The following is a 23,120-nucleotide window of genomic DNA, read 5'->3' on the forward strand; positions in this document are numbered from 1 at the left end:
CTTTTGCATATCCCTTTCCCCCTGCATGTAACTATGTAGCCACTGAAATTTTCAATAGTTACACATTTACTTGAATAAACACATTTTAAAGACATCCCTAGTCTTTAAATAAAAAAGCTGGTTTGAGCTAGGCATTGCTACATAACCTTCTCTTAGCTCAATGATGCAGCTTTCATACTGTCCTGTAAAATACCTTTGCTCTGATCATGGGACTCTAGAGTGCAGGTGGTGAGTGCTAAACAGTATAGTGGCTAAATGTTTTACATGCAATCCAATATTGCAATAAAAATACAAGAATGAGGGGGACTGTTGGAGGTCTCAATACTGTGTGTAAGGAGGGAGGATGGGGGCGGGTTCCACTAGCTTAATAAATATAGGGCTCAATTCTCATTATTTTCCCTGTATAAATCAGATTAAACCCACTGGTTTCTAATTAACTAGGTATCTAGAAGAATTACTGTTGTATGTATAACTTTTTTTCTGCCATAGCAATCACATTGGTCATATACCTATTCAGTTCATGCACATAATTTTTGGAAAGTTAGACAAAAATATTAAAACCGCATCTGTACGTTCAGTTTACTCTAATGTAAGAGTATAGATTCACAGCCAAACCTGATGGTTGTCTTCTGTAATACTCTGAAATTGGGGAACAAAAGCACAAGTCATTTTATCTCAGAGCTGGCCACCCTAGAACATTGTCACTCTAAAATTTGGGAAGCTTGTTGGCTGGCAGACTGTTTTTGTGGAGGGTGTTCTGTGTCCTTCAGACATTACTGCTAGGACAGATTACACTATTTTGTAGAGAAGATACATTTGAGGCCCTGCTATGTCTATGTAAGCCTTTATGGTAATTACGCCTTCAGTGAATGTGTAGCTCTTAGTGTTTCAAATTGGCACCTCACAAAGTATTGTAGAATGTACAGTACAGGCAGTCCCCGGGTTACGTACAAGATAGGGATTGTAGGTTTGTTCTTAAGTTGAATCTGTATGTAAGTTGGAACTGGCGTCCAGATTCAGCCGCTGCTGAAACTGACTGCCAGTTCTGACTTACATAGAGATTCAACTTAAGAACCCCAAGTCAGCTGCTGTTGAAACTGATCAGCGGCTGATTCCAGGAAGCCCGGGGCAGAGCAACTGTGCCTCGGGCTTCCTGTAGTCATCGCTGGTCAGTTTCAGCAGCGTTCGACTTGGGGACGCCTGGGGCAGAGCAGCTGGGGTGCTGCTGGGTTGGTCCAGTAGTGCCCAGAGCGGCGCTGCGGGACCAACCGGCAACGCCCCAGCTGCTCTGCCCCAGGGTCCACAACTAAAGCCTGGTCTGCTGGGGAGGGGGGGGCACACTAGCTGCGCCCCCCCCAGCAGACCAGGGACACGGGGAGCAAAGCTGCAGTGGCGGGGTGCCGCGCCTCTGAGGCTTTGCTCTGGCCCGGGACCCCGCTGCGGCTTTGCTCCCGGTGCCCCTGGCCTGCTGGAGACGGTCCCCAGCAGACCAGGGGCACTGGGAGCAGCTTTTCTCACCCCGGAGGTTGAGGTGGACTGCTGCCTGCGAGCTCCGGGGCGAGAAAGCCCCGTTCGTAAGTTCGGATCCGACGTAAGTTGGATCCGCGTAAGTCGGGGACTGCCTGTAGTTGAATGTGGTTGTACCTTGACATCAGCATAGACGACTTCTTTTGTGAGACCCAAAGATATCTTTGGTTAACCAGGGGTGCCATTACTCTAGCAGCATAGATCATGCACAGCCTCTTGACTCACTGTCCTATTCAGGAGAGAGATAATTTTATGTGCAAAATTGGATGGTGGGTAGGCTTCAAAATTCTTTCTGCTTGACCTTTCTGGTATCTGGGTATGTAGATTTTTAAATTAACTCCTCTCCACCAGACTAATAAAAGTGGAAATGAAGATATGTGGCTTGCCATTCAGGGTTCAAATAACTACAGAATACTGTATATGTTGGAAGGCTAGCTCATTTTTGGGAAGTAAAATCTGGAAGAAATTAGTCAATACTAACATTCAGCAGGATGGCTTACAAGTCAAGAAATTTCACAACTCAAATTTACATTAATGTAAATTTAACTTGCCACTTTGTCTTTCAATAAAAGACAAGGAAGAAACACACAAGCAGGGTATTTAAGAATTTTTGGTTCTGGATTTTTTCCCCTACATCTTAACAGGTAAGGGGGGTAGTAATAGGCATAAATAGACCCTTGTTCTTTATTAGTAAGTAGGCTTGGAATTATTCACTTTCCTTTTTGTTTAATATCTGATGGATATCAATGTTTATTTTTAAACTCCTTATTTGTGTATGTTTAAAATTAGTTGTAGGAAATTATGGGGGGTATCAAGCAACGAGATTCAAATTAACTTATTAAAATATAGATTTTTCCAATATCCCATTGTCAAAATATATAAAATGAATATTTTTAAACACCTCAGTTCTTTCTTTGCCTATCTGTAAATTTCTACTACTCTGGAAAGTAGATGGGCCCCCATCCTTACTTTTAAACTTTCCACAGACCCCCTGCAGTATTGTTGCAGACCATGAAGGGTCTGTGGACCACAGGTTGAGAACCACTGATCTAGATACGTTCTTGGAACAGATTGAGGCTTAGAAGCTAAAATAAATACAATGCTTATGTTACAGTAACTTACACACCAATATAGCTTTTTGGGTTGTAACTTTGTAAGTGAAAATCCAGTTATACATGTAACTTGTGTACTTCCATTGATTTAATAGGTGTTCAAATAAGGCAGGTCAAAGGTATGAGGCACCAGAGAAGTATTAAATTGCTTTATCAGAGTACTAAGTTCAAGACTATGAACCACGACCCTAATTCAGTACTGAATTAAGTATGAATGGAGGTAGAAATTCTTCAGACCTAGTCCTACATATTGCCTCTGGATTCACTTGACAGGTACACAGTCAGCTTATATATTTCATAGTACATTTGGGGAAGATATGAGTACTCCTTGACAACGGGAGAACTGCTCAAACTTTGCTGTATAAGTTAGTAGGGGTCATAAATAATCACTGAACTGTGCTTTCTAAAAAAGTGTTTGGATTGTGCATTTCCTCTCTAAAAGTAGCACACAACAAAATCCTCTGGTTCAGTTTCTAATTTAATAAAATAGACAATATGTTGTGTATTAAAACAAATCCCACAAACCACTTTCTTTTCTAGTTTCACGGTTTATTGTGGTAACCCCCCCAATCAGGGGAAGAGGTGATATTTTTTCAGTTTTAATCTTTGAGTTCTTCAGGATTGCTGTTTGGTTCAGTCAACTGGAGCATTTTCATAAATATTCCATACTCCCTTGAGCTGAGGTAAATTCCAAATGCAGCCTGCAGAAGTATAGCATAACTCATCTTCTTAAAGACTGGTTTAGAAACTTTAATCCAGAAGTGTAACATATTCTCTTTTCCAGGCAAGGGAGCAGAGCTGTACCTGTATAGAACACAACCATAAAAAAGTCCCCTATTAATTATTACACAAAGTTTAGGTGTTGGGAGTAGAGAGTGCATATACAAAACAAAGCTGACGGTTTTGGCTGATTCATGCCAGCCAACTCAGGCTCATGGACCTCAGGATGAAAGGTTAGGGAGGGATGTTTCGTTGCTGGAGCCCAAATTTTAGGTCTCACAGTTCTGTCTCTAGCCCAAGCCAGAAGTCTATACAGCAATGGAAGAACACCCTGAGGCTGACTCAGACAGCCATGGGTTTATTGTTGTGTAGACGTACAAGCTTATTTGGGTACTAGGAACCAGTGTTCTAGTATTCTGGATTAGAAATACAATATAAATACTTATAATAAGGCTCATCTTCAAAGTGCTTTACAAATTAGTCCTTAGAATACCCCAAGAGGTGACTATTACCCTCATTTTTGTCAAGTGGAGGCAGAGTGTTAATTTGCTTAGAATCATGGAAGGGAATCAATATTGAGATATGCCTGCCTCTCTAGCCTCAGTTCCAACTGGTTAGAAGTATGTTTAGTTACCCACCTTCTGTTCAAAGACCTTCAAACATTTGGTTTGACATTTCAGGGAACTCTGGTTTTCCTACAGAACACATATCCCACTCACCTGTAGAACTCCTTATACAACCAGTATGGGGTTGGATAGCAATTGTTTTGCCAAAGATTATTTTGCAATCCTACTTGTTCCATCTTAAAACTCTCTTTACTATGAATATCCAAAAAGATTTAAATAGACACATGTGCTTTGATAAGGACTATGTAGAATTAATCTGTCACACGAAACAGAAGTTTGACACAATTTTCACATACCTGGCTGCAAGTCCTGCATTTATAGGAATGGCCAAGAAAATAGGATATAGACCACCTATAACAGATCCAATTAATCCTCCTCTGACCATGGCACAGGTTGCACATGTTAGATCACCTAAATGACAAGTCATTTCACAGTTAAAATACAGTATCTACATTGCTGTTACATTTTAACCTGAGGTTTTTTAAAATGTATTGTCAGCAGAAATGGTCATACTGAACTGCAACTAAAGAGATTAAACAGAAGATTCTACCAATTGTATAGCACTCTCTCTAGAGTTCAATTAAATATAACCCAATTTGTATTGCTGTAATTGCACCTAAACTGAAGCCAAGTAGGTGTCTTATAAATTGAATTACCAGGATGACAAAGATTACTGATTCAAAGGAGTTGGAAAGACAGAAGCATTGATAGTAAAATGTTCAAAAATTAGTGAAGCTCATCATAGAAAAATCGGCTCCATCCGTATCCCTACACTTTAATCCCCTACTTTTGGCATATGCATAAATATAAAAGTGTTGTCTTTTGACAGTGTTCTGTGCACCTGGAAGTTCATGTACAAGGTGAGGTTTTCAACACAACGTTGCTTCACTGTTTTGGAAATAGCATAAGCTTTCCTGATACGTATTATATATTTTGAACAGTTTGTTTGTGGATTTGTTTGTGCAAAATAGTCATACTTTGCAGTTACCTAGAGATACCAAATTTTGCATAAACAATCCTGCCATATAAATTAGCCAAGTACACTACTTATTATACCAGAATATGCTAGGTTAAAGGTTTAAATAATTTTTTTTCCATCAGAAAAAATGTCATGACTATTTTGATTAGAGTTCATAAACATATTTGCTAAGAAAATTAAAATCAAGTTACCTATTCAACTGTCATTTTAAGCGACGAGGAGTCCTGTGGCACCTTATAGACTAACTGAAGTGTAGGAGCATAAGCTTTCGTGGGCATCTGACGAAGTGGGTCTTTGCCCACGAAAGCTTATGCTCCTACACTTCAGTTAGTCTATAAGGTGCCACAGGACTCCTCGTCGCTTTTGCAGATTCAGACTAACACGGCTACCCCTCTGATAACTGTCATTTTAGTGGAGGAATGGATAATACATTTTAATAGGGGACCACTCCCAAGATTTTGGTAATTGGTCAAGGGCCACACTTCTGTTGAGGGGGGTCGGGTTCTGGGACAGTGGATGGGGTGTAGAAGGGAGCTTGGGATAGAGGACTAAGGTGCAGGAGGTAGTGTGGTATCTGACATGGAGTGTAGGTGGAGGGGGTTATGATCTGGGGCAGGGTCCAGGAGGGGTATGGGTGCAGGAGAGGACTCTGGCTTGGGGGAGGAGAGTAAGAGGGGGCGTAAGGTAAGGGAGGGGATTGTGACCTTGAGGAGGTGGGGAGAGGGGATACAGAGGGTTTGGGTGGTGGCTTGGGGGCAGGTATTGGGGAAGAAGGGCTGGGGTTCTAGAGGTAGGCTCTGGGTGGGAGGTGCTTACCTAGGCAGCTCTCAACCGCCAGCTCTGCAAGAACCTGACACAGGCTCCCTGCCTGTGTGCTGGATGAGCTCCTTCATATGTGGCTCTGTTCCAGCACAGGGAGAAGGGAGAGAGTAGGCTTCATTTGCTGCCCCTGCTGTCACCAAAATTTCTCAGCTCCTATTGGCCAGAAACTGGCCAATGGGAGCTGAGGGATTTTGCTAGAGTGCAGGGACAGTGCTAGGGATATTAAATATCCACTAATTGAATAGTTGAGTAACCTCAGAAATTCTTATCAATTAGCTGACTATTCTATAGTCCCCAGAGGCAGGGCTGGCAGCCAGTGCTCTCTGGTCTGACACCTGAGGAGCCCCCTGCCACTCTGCGCTGCTGCCTCTATCACAGCAGCAGCACAGGGTTCCAGGTGGGAGCTGGTCTGCAAATGGAGCCAGTTTAAAAACCAGTTCCCCTTGTGGACTGGCTGCTTGTTAACCCTGTCCTGCTGCTTCTGATGAAGAGGCAGCAGCACAGGGTGGCAGCAGTCCTTGTCTGAAGTGGGTCTGAGCTCCCAGAGGCGGTGCGAGCCAGAACTGAGCCACGCTATCTGCCTGCCCAGCTCTTAATACGGTTTAAACGCAGCGCCGCAGCAGGGGTGGGTCACAGACCTGTCACAAGCCAGGACTAAGCTGGGCTGCTGGCCAGCCTGCTAAAAAAACTTACTGGCAAGGGGGGGAAGTGGGAGGGAAATGAGTACAGTCTATAGCATTAACCTATAACCTTTTACTTAACAGTTAATCAACTACACTATTACATCCCTAGACAGCGCACAAAACTTTCACCTCCTTGTCCAGACTGCATAGCGTGGAAGCAGGAAAAAGGGAATTTGTGTGCAGCCATCTTGGTCTTGTTAGCAAGAGAGCAAGAGTAAGCTAATTCTGACTCTTGACAACACAAGAGCTATAATAAGATGCTGTCTTCGCCTCCATACGGAGATAAGGATAGAATGCTGACTCTGGCAGGGACCTTGAGATAAGGAGCATCTGGGTGGAACCAAAATAACTGTTAGCCATTGGTGTTTGTAATGGGAAGGAGACTAATTGTTATTATATCTAATGGACAGTATATAAACTGCTTCATAATTGCTTGTATTCGAAGATCTGCCTGGAAAAGGGGGGGGGGGGGCTTTTCCCCACCCCCCCCCCCCATCTGAATCATTTTTTCCCTTGCTGCAGCTCATAATAAAACTGCCTCTGGCTACTTGTTGCTTACAAATGCAAAGTGAGGACAATGTTTTCTTCCACAATAGCAATTAGCAGCCTGCTATTTAAAGCGGCTGCAGCTGCTCTGTAGTAAGGGTGCTGGTGAGGCAGCCGTGGGCCAAATCTGACCAGCTAGTGGCCTCTTGCCCACCCCTATTTTAGTGCAAAGAAATTTTTTACTGTTATAAATCACAAAATAATTCAAATTAGTTACGGAAAGAGTAATGGAAGCTTGACGAGTTTCTGATTCAAATTTACTATGTACGGTAATTATTCAATAAAATGAATGTTTGAAGTTGAAATCCTACAAATGTAAAACATTTTTTACTTTCCTTTTGCAAGCACATTAATAACAATTCTATTACATATGTTTAATTATTGAACTTTCCTATAAGTGTAATCTACCCAAAATGACTTTGCCCGATCAACAACAAGCCTCACCTACTAACTGTACATAAAACATGCTGACAGTTTTTATGACATGAAAGCATTGAAAACAGTGCACTTCATAAGGAATTAAAAAAATGTACCTGAAAGTAAAGGTACTGTTACAGCAGCATGGTAAACTGCTGCTGTTGTGAGGAATGGAAGTACAGCCATTGGCAAACTAGAAGCAAATCGAGCCTCTGTGACATTTAGGATACGTCTGAAAAAACTGTTCGCTATTAAACCACAAAAGCCTCCGTTTATTCCAATGAAGTATGATCCATGTTCTAAGAGTTTCCTGGGAAGAGGGGAAAAAGTAGGTCAAAAATTTCAGCAACTATGTGGTGTACAGAAAATACATTTGTTTAGTGCTATCATATCTTTATGAACATACTATATTAAATTACAACTCTGAAGATTATTTAAAGTGGAGTCCTCCTACTTTCAGAAGCAACCAATACAGTATTCCCTGCCCTGTACTGTGATAGTGGTGAGGATTAGGAAAGAACAACTAAGTAAACTTGAAGTATGCACAATTGGTCAAGTGAATTGTGGAGAGATATATTGACTTTGGAAAAGGTTCAGAAAACAAACAAAAATGAGTAGGGGTTTGGAAAGGGTCCTATATGAGGAGAGATTAAAAAGACTGGGACTTAAAAAAGAGGAGACTAAGGGGAGTGGGGAGATATAATAGAGATCCATAAAATTATGATTGATGTGGAAAAAATGAACAAGGAAAAGTTATTTACTTGTTCCCACAAGAAGTTTAGTGAGACGAAAGCCTAAAACAAAAGCCCATGCAGCACAGGCCTGCTTTGAGGCCTCAGGTCTAGCTAACAATGGACAAAACATGTCTAACAAAGCAAAGCTAAGCTTTAAGCAAGAGGCAGGCCCCTGCTAACAGAACTTGGCACAAACGGGTTAGAGTGCAAAACACTAATTGGTAATAGGCCCTGGTGTAGAAAAATAATTTGTACTGGTCATAAGTTGAAAGCATATGGTACCACAAGCTCATTAAAAAAGACCTCGGTACATGCTCCCCACAGATACAGACCCAGGTTCAGGAAAGGGTCTAAAATGATAGCATAATGGATAGAGATAATCATTCTAATCAAATTACGAGGTACAGCAGGACTACTCAACTTTGGAAGCCCCAGGAGCCACAATGATACTCTCAGCACACGTTGAGGGCCATAACTTAAGTGTGGTTGCATATACATGCAAATATCTTTTCACACTGATGGGCATGAATACAAAGATTAAGGCAGGTCTACACAATACACAGGCCCCATTTAAGTCAGTTCTTCTGATATTAATAAAATGCAATATTTACCCGATTTCCACCCATATGAAAGCATTTTTAATGAGCAATAACTGTCCAGGAATTCAACTGTTAAAATGCATATAAACAAAAGACCATTATATGGAGTACTTTTCCGTTTTGGCTTCACAACAGTTGAGGAATTTAACTACTAAAACACATATTAACCCAAGCCGCAACGTAAACCCAAACTGCAGTGCAAACAAATGGGCCGCATGCTGAGTAGCCCTCAGATACAGGGTGATGGGTGGGTATCTAAGTAGTGTAACTTGTTTGCACATGTATATAAATGTGGTGTCTTGGGGAGACACACTTTGTCCAGCTGGGGAGCAGTGGGAGTTTCCCACTGGTTGTGCTGAGGCCACTGTTGTAAGTATATGTGTGTAGTGATTTGATGGAGTCTACTGACAACTATTACTGTACTTTGCTTAAAAATAAACCCGTTGGACACTTTTGATCCTTATCTGATTTTTGGTCTTTGGGGGCCCTCTTGAGGTCTGCGGTGGTCATTGGGCCCACATCATTGAGCACACATGCAAGCAGCCTTCTGGTTACCATCATCGACAGAGGAGAGGCCTGTCTGGACAACATGGCAATAAATCCTCCTGACTATTGTAAGAACTAGGAGTCACCAAATGAAATCAATAGGTAGCAGGTTTAAAACAAAGGACGTTTTTCTTCACACAGTGCTCAGTCGGCCTGTGGAATTCCTTGCCAGAGTAGATTGTGAAGACCAGGACTTTAACAGGGTTCAAGAACAAACTAGATACATTCATGAAGGTTAGGGCCATCAATGACTAGACCAGGATGGGTAGCAACCTCTGTTAGAGGCTGGGAATGGCTGACAGGCGAGGGATTGCATGATGATTCCCTATTCCATTCACTCTCTCTGGGGCATCTGGCATTGGCCTCTGTTGAAAGACATGATATTGGGCTAGATGGACCTTTGATCTGACCCAGTGTGGCCATTCTTATGAAAGGTTATCTTCTAAAACTGAGATTCAACAGTTATAGGGGGCCATATGCATATCCAGACAAAAGTTATATGCAATTCACAGCGGTAAAAATACACTTTTGAAGGAATAACTGATTTGGTACAGTAAAAGTAATGATCATTTGTGCTTCCCTAGGTAGCGTTCTAATAAAAAACCCTAGGTTATGTGAGAAACCCCCACACAAAAAGCTGTCTGGAAAAAGTGACCAATACATTGAAGCATAGCCTTGGCATTAAACAGCAAAAGCGCAATCACATCTTAAGCAATATAGGGTTTTAGATCCCAGTTCATTTTTTTCAAGTCAATATTAACTATAGGTTTGATCTCTCTGGTCCGGCACCCTTAGGACCTGACTGGTCCCGGATGAGGGATTTTTCTGGACCAGAGGAGGTCATTTTGGATCCCTGCCACCAGCTCCCCAGCTCTATCATTGGCCTCCCAGCTGGATCTCCACTGCCCTGTCAATCTGCTGGGCAGCCATCGCTACTGTGGTTCCACCAGGCAGCCCGATGCTGGGGCTCCAGGCAGCCGTGTGCACATTTGTGGGTCAGTGCCTGCTACCATGCAGATGGGACAAGGGACCCGCACCGCAGCTAGGGCCACATGCCACCATGCAGCTGGAGCGAGGGGTTGGCACCCAAAGCCCCAGTCAGAACATGCTTCTTATGGCCAGGGCTGGGTTTTGGCACCTGGGAGAACAGCCAGAACTGGGAGCTAGGGGTCAAAACCCCACATCCAGAGCTAGTAGTTAGCACTCAAAGCCCTATGGTTGGAGCTTGCTGTCGTGCAGATGGGCATCAGTGCCTGGGGCCAATACCCGCTGTTGCAAACCTGAAGTCTGGAACAGGAATCGGAGGCCAGTGCCTGCCACACAGCTGGAACCAGGGACCAGAGGCTGAATGCCTGTACCTAGAGACCAGGGCCACATGGCCGGAGCTACCTCAGTACCTGCTACCCTGTAATTGGAGCCCAGGGTCACACAGCCGAAGTTCCACTGTTGAAGCCTGCTGTCCTGTAATAAACAGGAGGTGTACTGACCATCACCTGCTGACTAAGGGGTTAACTCAGGTAGTCAGGAAAGGTTTTGGCCAGAGGGCCCGGAGAACCCGAGATAGAGGGCTGCAATTTGAATTGGATATAGGTTCCCTGCAGGCTTGCTTTGTGTGGGAGAGATAAACCAGAAGTTGAAAGATACAGAATGATTTAAACCCAGGCAGCACTACCATGCCCCCACAGAATTCAGAGCATGGGAGTGAACTGAACAAAGAGAAAATAAGAAGTAAGTAACAGGGAAATGTGAATTCAGTCACGTTCAGAATAATTTTTCTTTATTTTGTGGTTTGCTTTGAACTGCTCTGTGTGAATCTATGCCTCCGCTCCCCCTTTACCATCTAAGCATTATGACAGAGATTTTCTATTGTTTTAATTTATTCTCCTTAATTGCTCTGTAACATCTAGCAAGTATGCTTTATACACTTTATCTTTTGTTTTGTAATAAAAATCACTTCTTTTAAGGTGATGATTTGATTCTTGTATCCTGGAACATCTGTCTGTGTGTATCTGCATGCCTCTGAGGCTATGTCTAGACTGCATCCCTCTGCCAACAGAGGGAGGCAAATCAAGCACTTGGGAAGTGCAAATAAACCCGGGATTTAAATATCCCAGGCTTCATTTGCATATTGGCGTTCCGACGCTGTGCCGATCAGGCTCAGTGTCAAAAGTTAAAGTAAAGTATAGCCGCGGCTCTGCCGACAGCGGGGAGCTTTTTCGGCAGATTCTGTACTCCTCAAAAAATGAGGAGTAAACGCAGTGTAGACGGGGCCATTTTGTGCAAAAAAACCCTTTTGTACAAGATCCCTTATCCCTCAAAAAAGGAGGTATACAGGATCTAGCTCAAAAGGGTTTTTTTGTGCAAAATGTCCCAGTCTACACTGCGTTTTTTTCTGCAAAAACCTCTTCTGCAAAACGGATCGGAAGAGACTATGCAAATGAGAGCGCAAGAAATGCTAATGAGCGCTTCATCTGCATTTTCTCTTCCAAAAATGCTACAGTGTAGACATAGCCTGAGTTCCAGAGTGGGGAACAGCCCTGAAATGATGGTAGAGCGGTGGGATCATTTTGAACCAGGAACACAGACACACTCCTTAAAGTCGGTCAAGAACTCACCTTGCTCCTGCAGGTAAGCCATCCAATTGGGCTCTCACACTCCCTCCTGCCCCTAGCTGTTGGGGGCCTTTTGTTTGCCCCTGGCTGCCCCAGCTGGCAGAGGCCTTCCCCCACCTCCAGCTCTCTGGCAAGGGGAGAGGGGTTTGAGGCAGGGGGGAGAAGGGGAGCTACGCATTCAGTCTGGTGACAGGGAAAATGGTGGAACCCCACTCCTGCTGGCCATTGTCTTGGTGATATGCTGCCCCCAGTGGTCACTCTCAGTATTGCATCCCTCCTCTCTATGTCCTTCCCTTGCCATGATACGGAAAAAAGCCCAATTCCTGGGACTCTCATTCTCTTGGCACAACCAAACCCTTACCTCACTTTAAGTTAGGAGAAGAGGATGCTGCATACCAAATTTAGTGGTCTTAGCTCTTATCGTTTATGAGACATTCTTGAACAAAGACTCACAGACAGATGCACAAGTCTAAAATATGTATATAATTGATGTAGAGCAACTAAGTGCTTAGCAACAAGCTCCAATATAAGGGATTTATCATGCCTCTGCCACAATATTCCTCCTGGTTCCCCTGCTGTTCTGGGTAGGGAATGATGCATGAGCTTACACTGGGCAGAGCATATTCTCCCTGAGTAGGCAATGTAGCTGTGCCATTCCATGTGCTGGAAGGAGTGGAACATGTTTTTTCTCCATTTCCCATCCACCTGTGGGAGAGGGATATAGCAGTTCAGTGCACTCTGCATCTCCTTTCATAGTACCACCTGAGATTTGGCTAGAGCGTGCAAGGGGATTCCCTTTAAAGTAAAGAAAACATTGAGCTCTAGCTAGTTTAGCTATTTCCCTGAAGTCACCATTTACAATTCAAATGCAATTCAAGATCTTTGGAAATGAAAAACAAAAAAGAAAGTCACAAACACTAGTTGGTAAAATATATGAAGACAGGAACATCACTTACTTATCTGCTTCTGGAAGTCGAGCAAACATTTTTAGAAGAACTTCCTTTCGTGTGATATGGTGAAGACTTGGACTTTCCTGTGGTGAATTTAGTTCAAGCTCTCTTCGTTCCATTTTGAGGCTCTGGTTCATAGAGTGAGAAACAAAAGTTTTGTGTTTTAAATGATGCTTCAACAACATAAACTAGATTTTTTGCATGACAATGCTTAATGTCTCAAGAATGTAAAAGCCCTCAAGAGATTGAAAGGATATGATCCAGCTAAAAATGTCCAGCTTAAAAGCCGGTTCCCCCCAGCAATGTCTCCGCGGGAGGCAGAAGTACAGTGGAGAAAATGGAATGAGCCGGGACTGAGCAGTCCCAGCTCACGCCGGGTCCCAGACACTGCATCTCTGCTTTATAAACGTAATAAGAGCAGAACTCTTAATACATTTAAAAATTAGAGCCACAGTGAACCCCCTTATCAACTAATCGAGTAGTTGATGGAAATTCCATTGATTGCTTGATTTAACATCCCTAATAGGTTCAGATACTGCAAGGATTTTGTTTAAACCAAACGATCAGTGTTGATGCACTTGTGCTATCTACTATATATTTTACAGAGTTTGTTTTTATCAAGAACTCCTCCTAAAAGGTAGGAGCTAAGACCACCAAATTCAGTACAGGCAGTCCCGGGTTACATGGATCCGACTTACATCGGATCCCTACTTACAAACGGGGTGAGGCAACCCCACACTAGCTGCTTTCCCCCAGCAGACCAGGGTGACGCAAAGCTAGCGCCCCCCCTCAGCAGACCAGGGAGACGCAGAGCAGCTTCTCTCAGCAGACAACCTCAGCTTCAGAATAAAGGACTGAGGGAAGTTAGGTGTGGGAGAATAAAACTGAGCTCTGGAGAAATGTTTGGCTAGAGTTTCCCCTACAATATGTACCAGTTCCGACTTACATACAAATTCAACTTAAGAACAAACCTACAGTCCTATCTTGTACGTAACCCGGGAACTGCCTGCATACAGCTTCCTCTGATCATAACTTCAACAACGTAAGGGTTTGGTTGTGCCATGAAAACAGGATGTGCCTGGAATGGAGTTGCTTCTCATAATACCAAACAAGAGACAGAATCACCAAATCAAGTACATTCCTCAAAATTCACATATCTGAGCAAATGTTAAAAGAGACTGAATCAAGATGAGCCAGAAAAACAGGATGAACCTGGAATAAGATTGCATTGTCAATTAATCTCAGAGATTAAAAAAAAAGAAATTTGGAGTAGTACGCTGTTTTGGTACAGTTAAATCAATGCTTGCAGTCTGAAAACTAGAAGACAATGTTATTGTACACAAAATTGATTATAGCCTTTTTGTTAAAACATAGTGAATGATAAGAGTTTATAGGAATGAAGAAAAAAATACACTTGATGGAATTCCCATTTAAAAATATTTAAAAAATTAAAGACACAAATGTTAACAATTCCTTTTTTAATAAACTCAAAATGACAATTTACTTCATAAAAAATACAGTATTTTTTAAAAATACAATCATTTAAATAAAGCATGTACATTTGCCTTGTATATAAACAAACAACTTAATAGTTATGCACCTGGGCAACATGGAGTAAATCTCCTAGTTTTAAATAAAGGTAAGGATGAGCAGTGGGGAGAGTTTCCTAAAGTTGCAGCACCTTAGAGACTAACAAAAATTTAGATATGTTAAATGAAACTACCAAACAAAGGGAAAGCAGCACTTTTCTTCTGTATACTAAAGTTTCAAAGGCATATTAAGTCACAGAATCATAGAACTGGAAGGAACCTCAAGAGGCCATCAAGTCCAGTCCCTTGCACTCATGGCAGGAACAAGTACCATCTAGGACATCTCTGAGAGGTGTTGTTTTAACCTGCTCTTTAAAATCTCCAATGATGAAGAGTCCACAACCACCATGAGTCAATGCTCAGTTGAAAACTCTTAAAAGAAAAACATTAATATTTTGTTCAGCGTTAGGAATATTTCAGAATTACAAACTCCATTCCTACCGTGTTCATACCTATGAGATTCTACTGAACAACAAGATAACGTCAGCCTTCAAACTTTCTTCCTGAGCCACCTACCTGACTTATAAATTGGCTGTAAATTTTCTCTCAGATGATATCCCCAAACTTATATTGAAGAGCGTGATGACCTGGCCCACTCCTGTTTCTACTTAGTGAAGAGCTGCTGAAGAGAACACAGAGAATTCATAAAGTGTTTTGCAGGTGTTAACTATCTCACTTCAATCTGAGCATAACAAACAAATCTGACTCCTGGTTTAACACTAGTCACATAACTAGAGCTTTCAGCTCATGTGATGAGGTGGATTTTAATCATGATACTATATATTTTGTTAGTTTCAAAGGGCTTGTCTACACTAGGGAGTTACTTTGAAATAACTCTCCTAATTTCAAAATAACAAGGTGAGCATCCACACTACTTCAAAAATAATGATCTTGTTATTTCAAAATAACAACTCCTGCTTGTGAAGAGGAATAAATTTATATTGAAATAGTCGTTTTGAGAGTTGTTATTTTGAGAACTTATTTTGAAATAACCTGGTAGTGTAGACATAGTCTAAGGTGCCACAGGACTACTCGTTTTGAAAGTTACAGACTAACACGGTTACCCCTTTGAGACTTTATAACTAGAGTTGTTTTTGCTTGCACCTAATTATACTGTTCTTTAACTTTCAAGATTTCAGCAATAACCTCCCAAGTGAGGGCACAATGGCTCTGCCTCTACCTTCATTCCCCAGCCTCCCCGTTAAGCAATCCCTCTCCCATCACCCATTCCAAGCCTGACAGAGGCTAGGGAGATACCATTCCTACCCATCCTGGCTAATAGCCATTGATGAACCTAACCTCCGTGAATTTATCTAGTTCTGTCTTGTACCCTGTTAAAGGCTTGGTATTCACAACCTCCTCTGCCAAGACGTTCCACAGGCTGACCACGCGCTGTGTGAAGAAAAGCTTCCTTTTGTTTGTTTTAAACCTACTACCAATTACTTTCAATTGGTGACCCCTAGTTCTTATATTGTAGGAATAAGTAAGTAACTTTTCCTTATTCACTTTTTCCACGAGTCATGATTTTATAGACCTTTATCATATCCCCCCCTTAGTCTCCTCTTTTCTAAGCTGAAATGTCCAAGTCTTTTTAATCTTTCTTCATATGGAACCCATTCCAAACCCCTAATCTTTTTAGTTGCCCTTTTCTGAACCTTTTCCAATGCCCTTTTCTGAACCTCCTCTCCTCTTTGAGCTGAGGAGACCACATCTGTACACAATATTCAAGATGTGAGCGTACCATGGTTTTATATAGAGGCAATAAGATATTTTCTGTTTTATTTTCTATCCCCTTTTAAATGATTCCTAACATTCTATTTGCTTTTTTTGACTGCTGCTGTACACTCAGTGGATGTTTCCAGAGAACTATCTGTCATGGCTCCTTCCCCACTCTGGCATGATAAATGCAGAAGTGGGGGCCAGCAAGTGTACCCCAAAGCCTTATCTACCAGGCTTTGGTATAAAACTTCCCCCAAAATCTTAAAAACCTAGATCTTGGGAACAAAACTTCCGCTGCCACCACCCAAATGTTGATAAAGAAATCAGGGGGAAGATCATTTGGGAAATCTCACCTCTAAAATAAAAATCAAGGCACACAATTAACCACTGCCCGGTTAATAAAAAGAAAAGAAAGAACTTTTATTATTACAACCATATTCCTGTTGCAAACATAATGACTAGATAGGGAGGTAACAAAATATACTCATGGGCTACGTCTACACTGGCCCCTTTTCCGAAAGGGGCATGCTAATTTTAAACTTCGTAATAGGGAAATCCGCGGGGGATTTAAATATCCCCCGCGGGATTTAAATAAAGATGTCCGCCGCTTTTTTCCGGCTTGTAGAAAAGCCGGAAAAGAGCGTCTAGACTGGCCCGATCCTCCGGAATAAAGCCCTATTCCGGAGGATCTCTTATTCCTACTTCAAAGTAGGAATAAGAGATCCTCCGGAATAGGGCTTTATTCCGGAGGATCGGGCCAGTCCAGACGCTCTTTTCCGGCTTTTCTACAAGCCGGAAAAAAGCGGCAGACATCTTTATTTAAATCCCCCATGGATTTCCCTATTACGAAGTTTAAAATTAGCATGCCCCTTTCGGAAAAGGGGCCAGTGTAGATGTAGCCATGGAGAAACTCCATGGGCCTAGAACTTAGTTATAAAGAAAAGCCAAAACATCTTTTAAGGAGTGCCAGATCTCAGATCCCATACCCAATCCTTAAAACAATAAAACCTAACGAAACTACCTAAGCTTTACCCTACGTACAGAAAATGAAGAATGGTGTCTTGGAGAGAGAGAGACATGCTTGTCCCTCTCTGTAGCTGCAGAGAACTCTCACAGAGAGACAAAAGGACAAAGGAAAAAACCCAAATTCCTTTGTCCCAGATTGAAAGTCCCACCTACATTCCTACTGGTCACTCCACCTGGCTAGGTGTAGTTAACCCCTTAATCCCCAGGCTGCTGGCTAACCCTCATAATCATGACACTATCCACAGTGACTCCAAGATCTCTCTCTTGAGTAGTTGTAGCCAAATTAGTTCTCATCATATTGGGCATAGATTTGGAATTATTTTTTCCAATGTGCATTACTTTACATTTATCAACATTAAATTCCATTTTGTTGCCCAATCACTTAGTTTGGTGAGATCTTCTTGAAGCTCTTGACAGTCTGCTTTGGTCTTAACTATCTTGAGCAGTTTGGTATCATCTGCAAAGTTTGCCCCCTCACTGTTTACCCCTTTCTCTAGATCATTTATAAATAACTTGAATAGGATTAGTCCCAGGACAGACCCTTGGGGGACCCCACTAGTTACTTCTCTCCATTTGGAAAACTTACCATTTATTCCTACCCTTTGTTTCCTGTCTTTTAACCCATTATCAATCCATGAGAGGACCTTACCTCTTATCCCATGACAACTTTCTTTACTTAAGAGCCTTTCGTGAGGGACCTTGTCAAAGGCTTTCTGGAAATGTAAGTACACTATATCTATTGGATCCCTGTCTTTCTTGGCCCCCTCAAAGAATTTTAGCAGATTTGTAAGGCATGATTTCCCTTTACAGAAACTATGTTGACTTTTCCCCAACATGTTCATCTATGTGTCTGACACTTTAATTCTTTACTGTAGTTCAGTGGTTACCAACCAGTAGATCTGGATCTACTGACGGAGCTTGGAGTCTCTAACAGGTGATCCTGATTGGTTTGGCCAAGAGGCTATCAAGTGCCAGCACTTCAGCTGCTCCTCCCCACACTGCTGTTCATCTCCTGCCCTTTGCTTTGGAGCTGTCCCCTCAGGAGCTTCCTCTTTTTATACAGAGGAGGGAGAGAAGAGGTACTCATGTCAAGGTGTCCCCTCCCACTCTATACCCTTTTTCCACAAAGAACAGAGGGGGTACAACAAGACTTGGGAAGGAGTTTGCTGGCTGCTTAATCGAGTGGTACAGGGCCAGGGCAGGGGTGAGCCTGCCTTAGTCCCACTGCACCACCAGCAAGGAGCCAACTGAGGTAACTGGTGCCCAGCTGGAGCCCAAATCCTGAAACCCTACCCCAGTCATAAACCTCCTCCCACACCCCAAGCCCTTGCCCTAACCCGAAGCACTCCTGCATCCAAACACCCTCCCAGAGCCTGTACCTAGAACCCCCTCCTACATCCCAGCTGCCTGCCCCAGGCTTAGCTCAGAGCCCCTCACACTGCAAATCTGTTAATCCAAGACCAGAGCCTGTGCCCCAACCCTCCATCTCAGCCTAGTGAAAGGGAGAGAGGATGGGGAAGGAGGGGGTGTGCAGGGGCAGGGCCTCAGAGAAGGGGCAGGAAGGAGGCAGGGCAAGGGTATTTATATTTGAGGTAAATCTTGGATTGCATTTAAATTCAAAAAGTGATTTTGTGCTTAAAAAGATTGGAGACCACTGTTATAGTTTCAACTAATTTTCCCAGTATTGACATTAGACTTACTGGTCTATAATTGCCAGGATCACCTCTAGAGCCCTTTTTAAATATTGAAGTCACATTAGCTATCTTCCAATCATTAGGTACAGAAGCTGATTTAAAGGATAGGTTACAAACCACGGTTAATAGTTCTGCAATTTCATATTTGAGTTCTTTCAGAACTCTTGGATGAATGCTATCTGGTCCCAATGACTTGTTACTGTTCTTCTAAAACCTCCTCTAATGACGCCTCAATCTGTGAGAATTCCTCAGATTTGTCACCTAAAAAGAATGGCTCACATTTTAGAATCTTCCCTACATCCTCAGGTGTGAAGACCGAAGCGAAGAATTCATTTAGTTTCTCCACAATGACCTTATCATCTTTGCGTGCTCCTTTGGCATCTTGAGGTTTTCCGCTTCTGATGTACTTAAAAACATTTTATTATTACTTTTTGATTTTTTGGCTAGCTGTTCTTCAAACTCCTTTTTGGGTTTTTCTTATATTTTTACAGTTAATTTGACAGATTTTATGTTCCTTTCTATTTTCCTTACTGGGATTTAACTTCTACTTTTTAAATAATGCCTTTTTATCTCTTATTATTTCTTTAACTTGGTTAAGCCAAGCCATGGGTGCACTTTTTTGGTTCTCTGACTGCAGGGCTACTCAACAAGCAGCCCGAGGGGAACACGCAGCCTGTGACTTGTTTGTTTGCAGTCCACGGTGCAGTTTGGGTTTACGTGGGGCTCAACATGCAGTCCACAGGTAGATCCTTTGAACATGGCTTCCATTGGGAACATGCTTCACAATGGTGAGTCAATATAATGGTCTTCTGTTGCTATGCCTTTTAGTAGTTAAATTCCTGGACTGTCATTGCTCATTGAAAGTGTTGTCATATGGGTGGAAATCAGGTAAATATTGCATTTTATTAATATCAGCAGAACTGACTTAAATGGGGCCCGGCCGTTGTGTAGTCTTGACTTAATCTTTGTGTTCATGCCTGACAGTGTGAAAAGCTATTTACAACCACACTTGTTAAGTTGCAGCCCTCAGCATGTACTGAGAGTATCACCGTGGTTTTTAGGGCTTCCAAAGTTGTGTATCCCTGTTTTACTGTGTTTTTTAATTTGAGGTGCATTTAAATTGGGCTTCTGTTATGGTATCTTTGAAAAGTTTCCATTCAGCTTATAGGGATATTACTTTTGTCACTGTACCTTTTAATTTTTGTTGAACTAACCTCATTTTTGTGTAGGTCCCCTTTCTGACATTACACTCCCCCTTTTTGACATTACACTCCCCCTTTTTAAGGTCTTTTGCTGTCCATGTCTTCATGCATCACTAGCCTACTAGCCCAGTGGCGCCTGCGGCTGTGTGGCCAGGGTCCCACTTCAAACTGATCTCTCATCCTATCGCAGACCCAGCTCGACCTTGAGGCCAGGTTTCTCCCGTGCTGCTCAGCTTCTGCCTTGGAGCTGGCCAGATGCGATTTTGGTCTGTCTCAGGAGGTCCCTCCAGGCTCTGTGAAGCAGCGTCATGCCCCGCTGCCCCTCTCTTACCTTGTGCTGGATACCCTACCCCAGCAGCCAGCCTGCGACAGCTCCTTCGCCGCTGGAAGTCCTAACCGTACAGGCCCCACACATGGCCCCTCCCCGTCACATTCCTCCTGTGGGGGCCGCCATCTTGTCCAGTCACATGATCGAGGTGAAGCTGTCCCGGCACGCGCTCGGAAGGCGTCGATGATTGGGCGGGCCCCGCAGGCCCAGCATGGAGACTCGTGAATGGCTACGCCATTGGAGGGGGCGGGATCGGTGGTGGGCCCGGTTCTCGTTGCTAGGGGAGGAGGATGGCGACGGCATCGGCGGCTCCTCCATGGAGACGGGGCTGAGCCGGGACCCTGCAGCTGGAGATGCGGAGACTCCCCTTAGCCGTGTCCTCAATGGGGGCCCCTCAGCCCTCGGGGTAATCGGCTGACACGGGCGGAGTCTGCGGCCGTTCATCTGCCCCAGGCCTCAGCATCCCATTAGGCGCTGCCCGCGGTGCCTCCCGCCCAGCCGCTACCGTCTCGCCGCCTCGCTTAGCCGCCTGCCAGCTCCCGGCTCCCTCCCCACCTTCCTCATCCAGTCCCGCCCCTGCCCCGCTCCCTCTCCCCCCTCACCTGACCTCCCCGCGGTCCAGAACCAAGCGGGGCCGCCCTACACTCACCGCAACAGACCTGACGAGCCCCCCTCGACGAGGACGAGGGGAAAGATTTGTCTGTGTGGTGGGAAACAGAGAGCGAGAGGTCCCGGTCCGAATGGTGAACGTTAAAGAGCAGAACAGAACAGCCCCCAAACACAGTGTCCATCTTTCTTAGAAGATAAATGCAAAGCAGTTATGTAACATGCACCACGGCTCCTCATGCATGCAGGGAAACATTTGGAGGCTGCATGACATTTTCATACCTTTCTTAACAATCTAGATGGGGGCAAATTCGTCTCTTCTGCTGATCAAGGGGGAGAGAAGGGCTTATACTGAGGCCAACCAGCTGCGCCCCTGTGTGTGGAAACTCTGGACTCATTTCATGGCTTGCTTTTTTCTTTATTCCACCGATACTGCAGCATCTCTGAAAATTAACCTTTTGTGAAGTTGTGCTCCAAACCCTCTCTGCTCCTCCTTCATTAGGCGGCTGCTTTGCAAGGAAAGAAATGGCATGAAGTAAATGGCTCCAGAATAACACAATCTGCTCTGCCAAAGTGCCCAGTGAGCAGAACTGTCACTTTAATAATTCCATTGGAAGGGATTGCTTTCCTTCTTTTCAATCCTCTCTTTTAATACAGTATATGGGAGGATCAGAGGGACATTAAAGACCATAAGGCTGGGTGGCTTGGAGAGAATAAAAATGAAAGTGACTGGCGAGTGATTTCTGTTGGTTAAGAGAGAGATTTGAAAGCATCTTTGCAGTGATGAAAAAGGGAACCTTTTCAGTCTGTGTATACACCCAGTACAGCTGTACATAACTAGCAACATTCACCCAAATTCCAGTGAAAGGAGTTTGGACAATTATTTTTGATCGCTTTTGTTCTCCACCAGAAATTTATTTGGATTATTTGTGAATTTAGTCCTGAAATTCAGATGGCTTTGAACTGGTTCAGGTGGAATATTATGACAGCTGCCTAGAGATGGATTGTGCCTTAATCGTCTTACATAAAATTGTAACTGACAAACTTTTGCTGCCAGAAGAGGAGTTATTATAGGGTTTTATATCCCAAGGAGGCTTTTCTCTTGTATTTTTATAGATTCAAAAATATTTTACAGAAATTGAAAACCACTCTTGCAAAATTCAAAACTTCTTTTTCTGTGGGAGGCACTTGAAGTTTACTTGGAGGAAATAGTGAGTACTGCTAGAAAAAAAGAAGATTGAAGTTTTATTTCCTAACTGAACTGTTTAAGTAATTTGAACAAATACCTAGTTCTTGGGCTTACAAGCTGATTCTAGTGGGACATCATTGATACCAGTAAATAAGCACTTGCATCCAGTACCGGAAGTAAGACTAAGAATGCCAGTCAAAAAGAAAGGTGGGCTATGAAGTTTCCTATCTCATTTTATAGCTATCTTTTTTAAATTGCAGATTTCTAGTACTTGCAATTTGAAATTTAAAAACATTTTAATGGTGGGGAATAATTGGGGTTTTTTTGTACGGAAGGAAACAATTTATGCATTCACAATTGTACTTAAAATACCTCAAACATTTAACAACATTTTAAGATTTGATCTAAAAATTAGGTTTTGTAAAAAATCAGGCTTTAGAAAACTTAAAACTAAGAACAAAAGAGAGTTTGAAATGAATTTATATATCTAAATTACAGTAGAAACAGCGTATATAGTGCAAAGTAAGCCATAAAACCTTTGTTATAATATTCTAAAATGATTGTAACATTAGTAAGATTTGGTTTTTTTAAAGTTTTTAACCCAATACCTTTCTTTTAAACATACAGCAGGTAACTCCACCACCACCTGCAGCAAGAATAAATGTAAAAGATCATTTCATTGCACTTTGTCAGTGAAACATTTAAGCTCCGAGTTATCAAAAATGTTTTTTGTTAGGAAAGTTACATGATTTCAACAAGCTTGGCTTTTTTGTGTGTTAGAATATAAAAGTTTAAATTACTTTCATAACAGCAATTTTGCATTAAAAAAACAGCCCCATGTTTTTCTTCTTACACATATAGGTTCACCACATAAATATTTGTTTATAGTATTAT

General features: G+C 42.7%; 2 protein-coding genes across 20 annotated transcripts in view; one reads left to right on the forward strand and one right to left on the reverse strand.

Moving 5' to 3' along the window:
- Window positions 1-3,099: 3,099 nt before the first annotated feature.
- LOC102449831 (transmembrane protein 126A) lies at window positions 3,100-20,579 on the reverse strand. 7 transcript variants are annotated; one of them, XM_075919442.1, is made up of 6 exons: window positions 20,435-20,576; window positions 14,904-15,084; window positions 12,880-13,001; window positions 7,549-7,742; window positions 4,282-4,396; window positions 3,100-3,443 (listed from the first exon to the last, which is right to left on the reverse strand). In XM_075919442.1, exons 2-6 carry the CDS (start codon window positions 14,910-14,912, stop codon window positions 3,239-3,241), a joined length of 645 nt encoding a protein of 214 aa, XP_075775557.1. In that variant the 5' UTR covers window positions 14,913-15,084; window positions 20,435-20,576; the 3' UTR covers window positions 3,100-3,238. The 7 variants fall into 7 exon arrangements, with proteins under 7 accessions (XP_075775557.1, XP_075775560.1, XP_075775559.1 ...); XM_075919445.1 differs by having other exon boundaries at window positions 14,979-15,084; window positions 20,435-20,575; XM_075919444.1 differs by having other exon boundaries at window positions 14,915-15,084; window positions 20,435-20,575.
- A 92-nt stretch (window positions 20,580-20,671) lies between these two features.
- Window positions 20,672-23,120, forward strand: part of DLG2 (discs large MAGUK scaffold protein 2) — a 1,555,116-nt gene continuing 1,552,667 nt past the window's right edge. For 4 of the 13 annotated variants that reach the window (XM_075919421.1, XM_075919426.1, XM_075919429.1 and 1 more), the window contains exon 1: window positions 20,674-22,433. In XM_075919421.1, coding sequence (XP_075775536.1) covers window positions 22,415-22,433 — 19 coding nt within the window. In that variant the 5' untranslated portion in view covers window positions 20,674-22,414. Of the gene's footprint in view, window positions 22,434-23,120 lie in introns of all 13 variants that reach the window. The other 9 variants (XM_075919423.1, XM_075919424.1, XM_075919431.1 and 6 more) reach the window with 5 other exon arrangements.

The sequence above is a fragment of the Pelodiscus sinensis genome, chromosome 1 (assembly GCF_049634645.1).
Source record: "Pelodiscus sinensis isolate JC-2024 chromosome 1, ASM4963464v1, whole genome shotgun sequence".
Taxonomy (NCBI): Eukaryota; Metazoa; Chordata; order Testudines; family Trionychidae; genus Pelodiscus; species Pelodiscus sinensis.

What these genes read in the sequence shown, in the direction of transcription:
- LOC102449831 (XM_075919442.1), bottom strand. An exon ending in AACAGTACCTTTACTTTCAG is followed by an intron (nt 4,397 to 7,548) that starts GTACATTTTTTT and finishes CTTGTCATTTAG; the next exon opens with GTGATCTAACATGTGCAACC. An exon ending in AATGCAGGACTTGCAGCCAG is followed by an intron (nt 3,444 to 4,281) that starts GTATGTGAAAAT and finishes TGTTCTATACAG; the next exon opens with GTACAGCTCTGCTCCCTTGC.